Source organism: Microtus oregoni, unplaced genomic scaffold (assembly GCF_018167655.1).
Source record: "Microtus oregoni isolate MIOR12 unplaced genomic scaffold, Mior012 000015F_ref0000493, whole genome shotgun sequence".
Taxonomy (NCBI): domain Eukaryota; kingdom Metazoa; phylum Chordata; class Mammalia; order Rodentia; family Cricetidae; genus Microtus; species Microtus oregoni.
Genome location: NW_024543074.1, coordinates 32299721 through 32311918, shown reverse-complemented (window position 1 = coordinate 32311918; position 12198 = coordinate 32299721). Strand labels below are relative to the sequence as shown.

General features: G+C 43.1%; 1 protein-coding gene across 1 annotated transcript in view; it reads right to left on the bottom strand.

The window, feature by feature from the left end:
- Nucleotides 1-12198, bottom strand: part of Dnah9 (dynein axonemal heavy chain 9) — a 336148-nt gene that overhangs the window by 264530 nt on the left and 59420 nt on the right. The window contains exons 18-19 of the mRNA XM_041664051.1: nt 4560-4782; nt 3348-3514 (exon numbers count right to left, since the gene is read on the bottom strand). Coding sequence (XP_041519985.1) covers nt 3348-3514; nt 4560-4782 — 390 coding nt within the window. The remainder of the gene's footprint in view (nt 1-3347; nt 3515-4559; nt 4783-12198) is intronic.

Here is a 12198-nt window from a genome sequence, read left to right as displayed (position 1 = left end):
ATGAGTCAGGTTAACTGGTAAGTTAGGCCAGCTGAACCAATGCTATATCTTAATGTAGGATATCACTATGTCCCTAGCACTAACTGAGTGACCCAAATAACTCTTTTCTCCAGCTTTAGAAGTGACAATAGGTACTTCACAAGCAGTACCTATGGGTCCCCATCCCTCATGCTCCTGTGTCAAGCTGTTGTCAGGCTGTTAGGAAAACCTGTTTTTTCCTGTTGCTGTTATGCACAGCTTCTAACAAGGGCATCTTCAGGTAGGTTCTGCCAGCTGTTCACAGAATCTGATGGCAAACTGAGAGCCCTAAACAGCCTCCCTATGAGTTGGAGCTCATAGGATAGACAGTCTAGGCTGTACATCCTTGGATTGCCTTGGCCTTGAAGAAAGCAGGAAGATGCTTATCAAGGCGCCATTCTTTAAGGTCAGGAAACCGGTGCTCAAGGTCACAGACCGAACAAGAGAAGGACAGAGCACAGATTATTCCTTTCGGTAGAATCTGACACAGATTTCAAAAACAGTAGAGGGTCCTTGAATTCGAATTTGACAGTTTAGTCAATTATTATGAAGAGTGGGGACTCAGCTAAGAAATATGCTGAGCTGTCCTAGAGTTAAGAACTAAAGGAAGCGGGAACATTTGACTCGGGCACGAAGAGGGAATCTAAATTTCAGAAGCCCAACTTCGCACCGCATCTGTCAGATGGCAAGGGCCTAATGAGCCACTCATTTTCTTTTTCCCTCTCAAAGACAAGAACGCTAGAAGCTGAGCGTAGCTGGCTCCAGAGACAGAAACTTGCACTGTTAGAGAAGGCAGCAGGGGCTGGAGGTCTATAAAAGATCAAAATGTAAAGGAACAAGTGCTCACTTGAGTCCAGATTTTACACACACACACACACCAAAGTAAGGAACTAAACAAATAACACATATGTTGGTGTCTGCTAAGGTTCCCTGTAGCAAGAGCCCCGCGATTCCAGAAGAGAAACATGTCAACATTTCAGCGACATTTGTTTTCTCAGGCTGTTGTGAGAGTTTTTTCCCAGAATTCTCCTCTGAAGATTTGTCTGCATGTGAAATGAACAGATGTGAATCTAGAAAGCCCAGCTAAGAGTAACAGCATCACAGAAGCTGCCAGGAAGGAACACTAAGAAGAAAAAAACAACCACATACAGAAAGAAAATAAAATAGCCCACCAGCTGGTCAATACACACACAGTACACATGAACGTTGGCTGCCTCAAAAAGGACCTCGAAAAGGACACCATGGTTGGTTCCTGTCCAACGGTCACTCTTGGAAGTTATTTCTCTAAGCACCTACGGGATTCATTTGAAGAATTTTAAGTAGCTAGTTGACATAAAGGCTTGTTTATGTCTGCTTTCCTAAGTGCCTATATTACTGACCTGGTTGTGATGAACTTTAGGCCTCTTGAAAACCAACCTCCCTCATGCATGTTGTCTTCTCACAATCTGAATTCAACTTAGAATTTCTGTTCTATACCCAAAGGAGGACCCAAAAGATATAACCTGAACTCTGGAAGAATGTTCTTCCAGTGTATTCCATACATGTTCTTAGCAAGAGACATTTCTTTGGGGGGAAAAGGTATGCTCCACTAAAGAAACTGTAAAGTGCAGAGTCATTTGAAATTCTAGGTCCCTAAATGTTTGCTTCAAAGAAAACCAGTTATTGCCCTTCAGGGTAGTGGCTCTCAGTCTTTGTGGCACAGGAACCATTATGTGTGTGTGTGTTGGGGCGGGGGTAGGCACTTGATACAGGCACATGGATCCTATCCCTGAAGGTCTAATTTAGTGGGTCTTCAGGACAGGCTGGACACTGCAGGCTTTCCAAGCTCTTTCTGGTGATTGTATGACAGCGTCCTGCTGTAGAGCCACACGCTTTATGCATTCATACTGAATATGGTTTAGACTTCTACCCTTGCTTCCCTCTTAGTTGCTTAGTGTCTTGTGTTTTGTAGATGCAATGCCATTGCCTAGAAGGCAGCACCTGCTTGATAAACATTAGCTGATTGAGTGGTGAGAGCCGGTCTTTACTGAGGGTGAGGATAAAGGGGGACAGAGATCGACTGACCAGGAGGGAAACACCTGAGGGTTCTTCACCCGGAAGGCTGGTCATAGGCACAATGGCGTAAGACTGGATGATATGACTCAAAGCAACTGGAAGAAAGGATGTCAATTTTTTTTATCACAAAAAAGTGAAAAATGTTTGAGATGCAGGATATCCTTAATATTCCAAATTGATCCTTACACAGTGTATAAAGGGGCCAACGCATTATCCTGTGTCTCAGAAGCCATGTAATTATTACCTGTCAACTAAAATTGATTTTCTTTTAAAAAAAAAGATTAGGCCTAGACATGAGACTTTCAGCGCTAAACCTGGAACAGTGGCCCATCAGGACAGCTGGACACCAACATACCCAGTGCAGCACTGAACCCTTTCAGCAATTACCTTGTTAATTCCAGTAACAACCTATGAGGCAACTACTATCATTATCAGGAGCATAAAGGTATTAACCAACGTGATGTGATAGACACAAAGAGCAGACCTGGAGAAGTTTCTCAGTCCTGCTGTGAGCTTTCTTTATTTGGAGAGTCTTAGTCTGCAGCCACAGCAAGAGATTCAGCCTTGGCAAACAGACCATAGGCCAGGGGCTGGGGATAAGGGGTGGGGTCCCAAGCTGTTCGACATGGCTTTGCCTGTGGGGTGAGACCTGCAGGCTAAACAGTGCTTGGGAAGCTGATGCCCTATAGATCTGAACCCAGGCACATGATACAGGACACCCTGAATGGCGCTGTTTCCTGAGCTTAAAGTCTTTATGCAAGACCTATGATTATCAACAGAGATTACCAAGTGCAGAGAAATGCCCTTAGACATTAAACTTCTCTAAATCTTAAACCACTCAAATCTTTCCAACATTATTTAAACACTCTAGCAGCCAGTTCTAAAAATATGTGTGTGTATGGGGGGGGGGTAAGCCCAAGGGATATGTGTCTGTGTGTTTTCTAGTAACCATTTTTAAACCCCCCACAAAGTACAGAAGTCCGGGAATTCAGAATTCTGACTGCAGAAACCCTAATCATTTCACCATAGTTCCCTGATGAGCCCTTATGATTCCCTCATTAACCCAGGGGCACAAGAAGCTTCTAACTCTTTCTTGAAGGGGGGGGGGTGGTTGTCTAGCCTTTGCCATTCAGATAAGCTTAAGACTCTGTCCACCCCAGGACTGCACTGTCACCAAAATACCCGCACAGAGGAAAGGACTGGTAACAAGCTTTTTTTCTGCCGCAAGAGCCGGAGCAGAAACTCAAGAAGAAGAGCATCGCCCTGATCCACACCTGAAGGGGGCTTCTTTGCGGAACCTCTCCAGGAATTGCTGCTGCTGAGTGTCAAAGGCTGTGCACCTCTGGCGGAGGAGAGCCACTTCATTGGCCTGCAGCGGGGCCACCTGCTGCCTCACAGTGGTGGCCATCTTCTTTGTGCTCTTCCACTTCTCTGGAAGCTCCTGTAAAGAAGGCCTGGGAGTGCTCACACCTATGCTGCTCCCCCCTCCCCTAGAGCCAGAGACTGGACACCACTCTGGGCATCCACCCCCTGAGGTAGAGCCCCCGGGGATGGACTGGTGCCCTTTTTAATTGTGCATCACCCTACTCTTCCTCAGCTTACCTCTCTGGTTTTCTTCTCTCTCCACAGTCACCTACTTTAGACTCAGCACTACCCTTAGCCCCTTCAACCTCTGACCTGGTAACCCTTGCCCTTCTCTATAGCCCTCAAGGGGGCCTGGTTATTTTCTTGAGTTCCTGCCTTCTCTCTCAAACCTTCTTAACATCAAGATATTTTTGTTTCCCCCAAATCAAACACTTGGCCTAACCTTGTGCCAGAGTGTGGGAATGGGGCAGGGGAGATAACTTAGAGAGGACCTTTTGGCAACTTGCTATAAGCCAGCGTTATTTGAGAAGAGGGAACCTTAACTGAGAAAATGCCTCTATAAGATGGTCTTGTGGGCAAGTCTGTGGGACATTTTCTTAATTAATTATGAATATAGGATAGTCCCCTGTATGCTGTGCTGATTCGGGACAAATAATACTCTCTGGTACAAACAAACAAACAAACAAACAAAGGTCTAGGAAGTCAGGGAACAAGCCAGTAAGTAGCATGCTGTCATGGCCTTTGCTTTAATTCCTGCCTCCAGGAGTTCCTGCCCTGACTTCCCTGGGTGCTGGAGTGTGACCTGAGGGCTGTAAGATGAAATAAACCCTAGCCTGGGCTACATAGAAAAACCCAATTTCAAATAAAATGACTTATCTTTAAATCTGGGGTAAAATCTGCATCCCTGTGAGTTCTGTCACTACAATTTTCAATATTTTAACCACTTCCCAAAAATGCTAGATAGTACTCATGTGTTACACATTGTGGTTCTAAGACACAGACCTTGGGCCTGCACTCATCACTGAGCCATTCTCTGTTTACTTCGACTCCACCTTCCACCCCACCGTGAAATCCTAAGCCACTCCTTCTGTGCCTCGTAAGGACTAGTCCGATGCACTAACCTCCAGTTGCTTAAACACGGCTTCTGGCAGCTCCTGTTCGTAGGACGTCAGCAGTTCAATCGTTTGCTTCAGGGGCTCAAACATGTCATCCGTGCTGCTCTGCCGTTCTTTAAGGGTGACAAGGTGTCCCATGATCTCCACCAATCCTTGGAAATCTCCTCTCTCCACTTTCTTGAGCAAGCCACTCTCTGTGTTCTTTATGAATGCGTCAAGGTCAGCCAGGCTGAATGAACACAAAGCACAGGGCCATGGGGGAAGGATGCTCACATCTTTAGCAGCCGTGATGGTGGATGAAAGCTCACCATGGACCAGGCACTTCAAGGGATTAGCCTTGTGATTAATGTGGCTTTCTTCACCAGCATGCCAGTTGTGAAAGATGAAGGCAGCCCTGGCCCCTCAGCAGATGTGACATGTGAATGGAGTATGTCCTTCTAGGAAGGATCTTGGGCTAGAAAAAGGATGTGAGTGGGGCGACTTAGGTTAGGTCTCTGGACTAGTTACTACATCTACGTCAATAATAACTCACGTTTGATCATATACTGTGGCAAGATGCTATCATTTGGAAAGTCAGGCAAGCATTAACAGAAAGTTTTCATGATATTTTCAGAACTTTTCTTAAATCTGAAATAACTTCAAGTCAATAACATTTTAAAGGCAAAAATGAGGGCTGGGCATGGGGGTGCACATTCTAGTACTCAAGACTCTGATGCAGATGGGTCTCTGTGAGTTTGCAGCCAGCCTGGTCCATATAGTGAGATACAGGAGAGCCAGGGCTTTCTCAGTTATTAGACTTGTCATGATGGCCAAGACACTTAACATTTCAAGTCCCCAGTTTCCTTGACCTAGAAGACTGGAAGACTCAGCTCTCTCACCAGCTCTTATGACAGTTACGTGAGACACATCCTGCAATTCAGCAATCGTTCAGTGAGCATCCTCAGGAGCCCTGCCAAGTTACCAGGGGCCGAGAGTAGAATGACAGAGAAGAGGAGCAAAGTCCCCGCATGTATGAAGCTTGCATAGAAGCCAGTCAAGGGAATGGGAAGCAAGCAGATGACATACACTGTACAGCTTCTCACAGAGATGAAAAGGAGCTGGAGAAGATCAGGATAAAGGGATGGAGACTCAAACCAAGGCTTGACGTGATGGGAGGTCAGCAGAGGCCTCCTCTGAAAAGTGCATTGATGAGCAAACTGAATGCCACAGAAAGGCATGAGAGATGGGAGTCTCAGTGGCAGGAAGGACATGAGCAAAGGCAGTGGGGTTGGTTACATTCTTGGACTTGAGGAATGCAAAGCCAAGGTAGCAGAGGCGCAAAAGGAGAAAGACGCATGGAAGTTGGAGAGTGTGGTTAGTGGGGTCCTTGCTGACCATAGTAAGATCAGGTCCTAGTCTAGACGAAAGAATTCTAAAGACAATGCTTGATTTGATTTATGCTGGCAGCAGCTCTGTAGCTGGAGAATAGACTATGCTATAGGTTTGCTGCAGGGGATGGTGGCCTTGGGGCTGTGGGAGTGAGGAGACAGGAATAGAAACCAAGGGGAAGTATACAGGAGATGTTAGCATTGCCCATCTGACAGACAGTGCTGCCCTTGACTGGGATGGTACACCAAAAAGTGATCAGATTCAGAATAATTCTGCACACAGAGTATAGGACCAGTCAATAGGTTGAACGAGAGGGAGGAGGAGATGAGAAAAATCTCCTAGTAGCCTCTAACAGTGAGACAATAACACCACTTACAGATGTTTGGAAAAATTGGGTACAGCTGAGTTATATTGTGGGGAATGGGAGAGGAATGTGTCTTGAACATTTAGCAGAGCCTAGACACATCAGTCAGGTGTGATAGTTAGTGCTGATTGGCTGCAGCATGATCGGGTCTAGAGTCTCTGGAGAGATAAGCCTCTGGGCATGTCAGGGAGAGGATCTAAGTTGGATTACCTAAAGTGGGAAGACACCAATTCTATAGACATTTTTGAAGCATCAGAAACGTCCAAAACAGTGGAAGTAGCTAGAGAAGGAAGACAGGAATGGAGGCTTCCGGAATTCTAGATTTTAGAGACCTCAGGGGGGTGCTGAACTGAGGAAAAGACACCAGGAAGACATAGCTAGTGAGGCGAGAGGAGAACAAAAAGAGAGAGCAATGTGGAAGGCCCGAGGGCCTAAGGAGGGGGGACAACTAACCAGTCACAAGCAGAGGAGAGGAGAAGGGCAGGAATGACCACAGGCAGCCTGAGAATTTCTGGTGTCTTTGACAAAAAAACGATCTCAGTGAAGCCCAGAGGGAAGGCAAGTCAGAGAATCATGGGCTCTTATTTCTCATGCAGTCCACATGATGATCTGAATACATTCTTGATGGAAAAACGTAAGGAAGTATTTCAAATCAATTGGCAGTGAAGCCAGGGGTGACATCTCAGGCCTGTAACCTCAGTGTTCAAGAGGCAAAGGTGGCAGGATCTCTGCTAACTTACGGCCAGCCTGGGCTGCAGAGTGAGTTTACATCAGTCTGGGCTTCAGAGTGAGTTCAGTTCAGCCTGGTCTGTGTAGTGAATTCAGGCCAGCCTGGGTTGCAGAGTGAGATCCTTTGATGTGGGATTTCCCTCTGTATGCTGTGAATACCATTGGTTAATAAAGGAACTGCTTTGGGCCTATAGCAGAGCTATGGGAAACAGAGCTAAGTAGGGAAAACTAAGCTGAATGCTGGTAGAGAGAAGGCGGAGTCAAAGAGAAGCCATGCAGCCCCACTGGAGACAGACGCTGGAACTTTACCCAGTAAGCCACAGCCATGTGGTGATACACCGATTAATGGAGATGGGCTAAATTAAGATGTAAGAGTTAGCCAATAAGAAGCTAGAGCTAATGGGCCAAACAATCGTCCCCCCATATATATGTATATATATAATATTTATATATTATCCCTCAATAAATGGCTGAACTGTAAACTAAAACAGAAGGAATCAGACTGTTCTGTGGTTGGCCTGAGATCTGCTCATCTCCGCTGTGGTACAAGGGCAGCACAGATGATGCTCAGATAAGGGAGAATGTGAAGATCGGCTCTAAGCACAGTTCGAGCTCCGGTAGGGAACAGCAGAAAGAATGAGCAAAAAGTATTTCAGGAGAGCCTGGCTAAGAATGTTCTTGAGTTTCTGAAAGCCAGTAGACAGTATCAAGAAAGACAAAAAAATGTCAGCTAGAATAAATATAAAGATCACCAGGTTATCAGAAGAAGGAAAAGAAGAGGGGATGGAGAGGAGAGATAATTATACTAAGAAATACTAATTAGTAGCAAAAACACAGTAGAAGCCAGGACACTGAGGAATAATATTTCAACAATTTAAGAAAATTTGCCTTTCTAAATATTTTTTCATATTATTTAAATAATAAGAGCAAAATAAGTGAACTCAGATGAATAACAGAGTCCCGTCACTAGACCCTTCTAAAGGAACTGCTAATGGATATACCCAAGTCTGTGATATGAGTGGCTCTATATAAAACAGCGGGGCAGTGAAGTCTAGGGATGAGGCTCAAGAGCGTAGCACTGAGTGGATCTACAAGCCTCACTGGAACCCCATCACTACAGAAAAGACTATACAATGCTTCAAATAAAACAGTTTGAGGGAGTTCAATAAATGTTGGAAAGTGATCTAATAACTGGGAGTAGAAGGATATATTTTGGTGAATGAATAATAGAATGGAATATTCTCTCTGTCTTTCTCTCTCTTACACACACATACACACACTCTTTCTGTGTGTATGCATGTATTGTGTGTGTTATGTGTGTGTGATGCTGAGCATGGAACCCAAGGAATTGTACAAACTAAGCAAGTACTCTGACCCTGAGTTCCATTCCCCGCTTTCTGCATTGGTTTGAAGGAGACTGACCATACAGATGCACTTATTCAGACAACGATGCTGATTGAAACAGTCTTCAGAGCTGCATAAACAGTGCAGCATGTAAGCCAAAAGCAAGGAAGAAAGGATTGTAAAACAAGGCAAATAATATCCAATAAAATGCCAGACCTAAACTGAAACAGTGAATATTGTGAACGAGGCCCACTATTGAAGGTGAGCATGCTAACAGCAGTTTAAACATTCAGTTATGCAGACTGCAAAACTTTCTCCTAATGTAATTCCATGGGGAGGTTGAAAGCCAAAGGAGAATGGGAGACACAAGGCAAGCAGCACTCAAAGGGAAGTCACTTTAGCTACGGCAGGTGATGTCCAACAAAGTAGACTTTAACTGCAGCAGACAGAGCCGGGGTAAGGGAGGTCTGATGCTTAGTTAAAGGTTTGGTTACAGGAAGATCGATCAGGTAAGGTAGACCCACACAACATGGGACAAAGTGATGGAATGCCACGGACACTGAAGATAGTCTCAGAACAAAAGACATGAGCAGAGTGAGCTCAGCACTTGATAATTAAGTAGAATAAAAAAGGCAAACAGGAGACAGCGAATATCACTAAAACAGTTAGCAAGCTTTAGATGCATAGACATCACGCCCATTACAGGACATACCCTCCTTCCCCGTGCACACAACAACTAGACAAACTGACTGTAGCCCATCAGACATCAGCATGCTCCAGAAACTTGTCATTATACATAGCACAGTGTGACTCAGAAGCAAATCACAGACCAATAGGGATAAACATCATTAAGATGAATGTTAAATATGTTTAGAACTAGATTGTTATGAAAATATTTCATAGTAATGGCCCACATGTAGGTATACCTCCACAGAGAAGGGAATTTATGATTCAAAATGCTAGCATTCAAAAAGGCAGTGAACTCAAAATTAATGAAGCATTTATCTTAAGTCAGCAAAGAAATAGAAAATAAGCCCAAAGGAAACAATACTTCTATGATATAATAAATTGTTGAAATAAAAGTCAAATTATAACAACAGAATCGATGGACACATGAGGTAGCTCTTTGTAAGACTAATCAGGAAAGGAGCCAACAAGAGCAATCAAAAATCAATAGAAACGAAAAGGCCTGGAATAGATGAAATAAGATGAAGTTATACATTTCCTGACAGTAATCTAATGACTAATGTGTATTGAATACATTTATAGAAAGTATGACTTAGTAATGACTAGAAAATCTTCATATCTTTATAACAATTAAAGGATCTGTAGTTTAAAATCTTCACGCAGAGAAAATTACAAGCCCCAATGCCTTTATAAACCATTTAAATCAAACTTCCAGTACCAAAGGATACCAGCATCACACAGCTCTCCCAGGGAATAAGCAAGTAGAATTGCACCGTAGCTTCTTTCACAAAGCTGGCGAATTCCCAAAACTAAAATCTGACAAAGACAGTATGAAAAAGGCAAATAAGAGGCCAAAGTCAGTCACGAGCACTTGAACAACAACGCTAAAGGAAGGATTTGCAGACAAATTCAACCCATGGGTAGATTGGAAATGGTGACACTTTCTGATGGGTTTATCCCAGCAACAATAGGTTGGTTTGATATTAGAAATCAGAACAATAATGTTCAAGACCGAACATTTTAAAGGAATAAACAGAATTATCACGGTACTAGAAAAGTACTTGAAAAATTAGGCTTGTACTTAAGCTATATACTCTTAACAAATTAGGAATAGGAGAGGACTTCTTAGGAGGATTCATACACACACACACACACACACACACACTCATTCACACATACATACACATCACACTCCACACTTTCTCACACACGCCATCCTGCATACTCTATACATACTCATATGCATGCCACATTTATACACACTCATTCACATATACACACAAGCATATACCCTACATATGTAACCCCCTACACTCACACACACTCAGACACACACAAACACTATACTTCATACATTCTCACACGTACCATTGTTGCACATTATATATAGACTTAAAACACACATTTACATACACACACATATACCACATACTCATAGCAAATCTAACTCAGTAGTAAAATTCCTTGCAGGGTCAGGCTCAAGACATGGGTGCCAGTCAACATATCTGTTTCAGTCAGTGGACAGGAAGTCCAAGCCAGCGCGGTAAGAAAAGAGATTGAGATGAATGCAATGACTGAAGAGGAAGAAATAAAAATCATAAAATCTGTGGATGTGGCTATATACGTAGCGATCCCCAGAGAGTCAACAAATCATTTATTAGGAATAATAAGGTAATTTAGCAGGTACCTTGAAAAATCAATCAATACATCAAAACCAATTCTATTTTCACAGAGAATATGATTTTAAAAGATTTTGAATGAGGAAGCAAAACACACATGGGAATAATGTTTGTGAAACTACCTGTGAATTAAAGGTAACGATTATAAAATCTAGGCAAACAAGAGTGACGTGAATGGGGAAAACGTCACAGACTTACACAGCAATGTTTGATTCTGTCCCAAATCCTCAAACTTATGTACGGTCAGCACGAACTTAATCAGAAGGTTCAAAGGCCTCTTTTCTTTTACAAAATGATGGATAAAAGTTATATAAAAGAGAGTGGCCAAGAACTGCCAAGGCTCTTTCAGTGAAAGCTGAGTGGGTGAAGATCCACTCTGCCAGATATCAAGTTCTATTACAAAGCTACAGTAATTAGGGTTTTGCCATATTCTTGAAGCAATGAACTACTTAAGGTGGGAGAGAATTTCTAAACCTTTAGGATCTCTAAGCAGAAAGAGAATTTTTCCAGCATGATAAATCTAAGAGTAAAAGAACCTACTGGAGAAGGCAGATGCATTTGGTGATGCTGAGTCTAGGGACTGTTCACTAAGCACAATCATCCTCCTGTGTATATGGTGGGATGTTGGCTCCAAGACCGCCTGTGGGTACCAAATTCCTTCTGCAGAACACTATGCTATTGACATCTTCCTTGCGCAAGTCCTCCCGTGTGCTTCAAGGAACTCCTCCCTAGGTTATTTATGATTACCTCATACAATATCCCTACTGTGCACATGGTTATTATGCTGCCTTGTTTAGGGGACAATGGGAAAGTTTGCACATGTTCAGTTCAAAGGCAGTTTTTAAAGTGTATTTTTGATGTGTGGTGGTTTGAATGTAGACCATGTAAATACAGACAGCTGCCTGGAAATGGGGTGGAAAGACAGGTGACAGATCTAGAGGATATATTGTATACATTGGTGATCTATATAAAACTCGCAAAATATCACACACAGAATATATAAGCAACTTTAAAAATATTTTTAATTTATATCTATTGGTGTTTTGTTTATGAGTTTTGTTATGAATTATGAGTGCTATGCATATACACACATTCATAACACATTCAGTTCCAACAGAGGTCAGAAGAAGGCACCAGATTTCCTGGAATTGGAGATACAGGCGATTCTGGGCCTTGATGCATGCGTTTGGAAACCAAACCCTGATCCTCTACAAGAGCATCAAGAACTCTTCACCATTGCGCCATCTCTCCAGCTCAAAAATGTAAGTAATGCTTAAACGCCAAAAATACAAACTAAAGTCCAATGGAAAAGAGAAGATGAGATAACAATAGCACAGGGAAAAAAACTTTCACCAAAGACATGAAGAGACAAGGCACCTTTTTCCCTATCAAAGTAATGGATTGTGCTCAGCATTGTGAAAGACCGTGACACTCCCACTGAAGGGGCCAGGATGAAACAGTCTGCTGGCGCCAA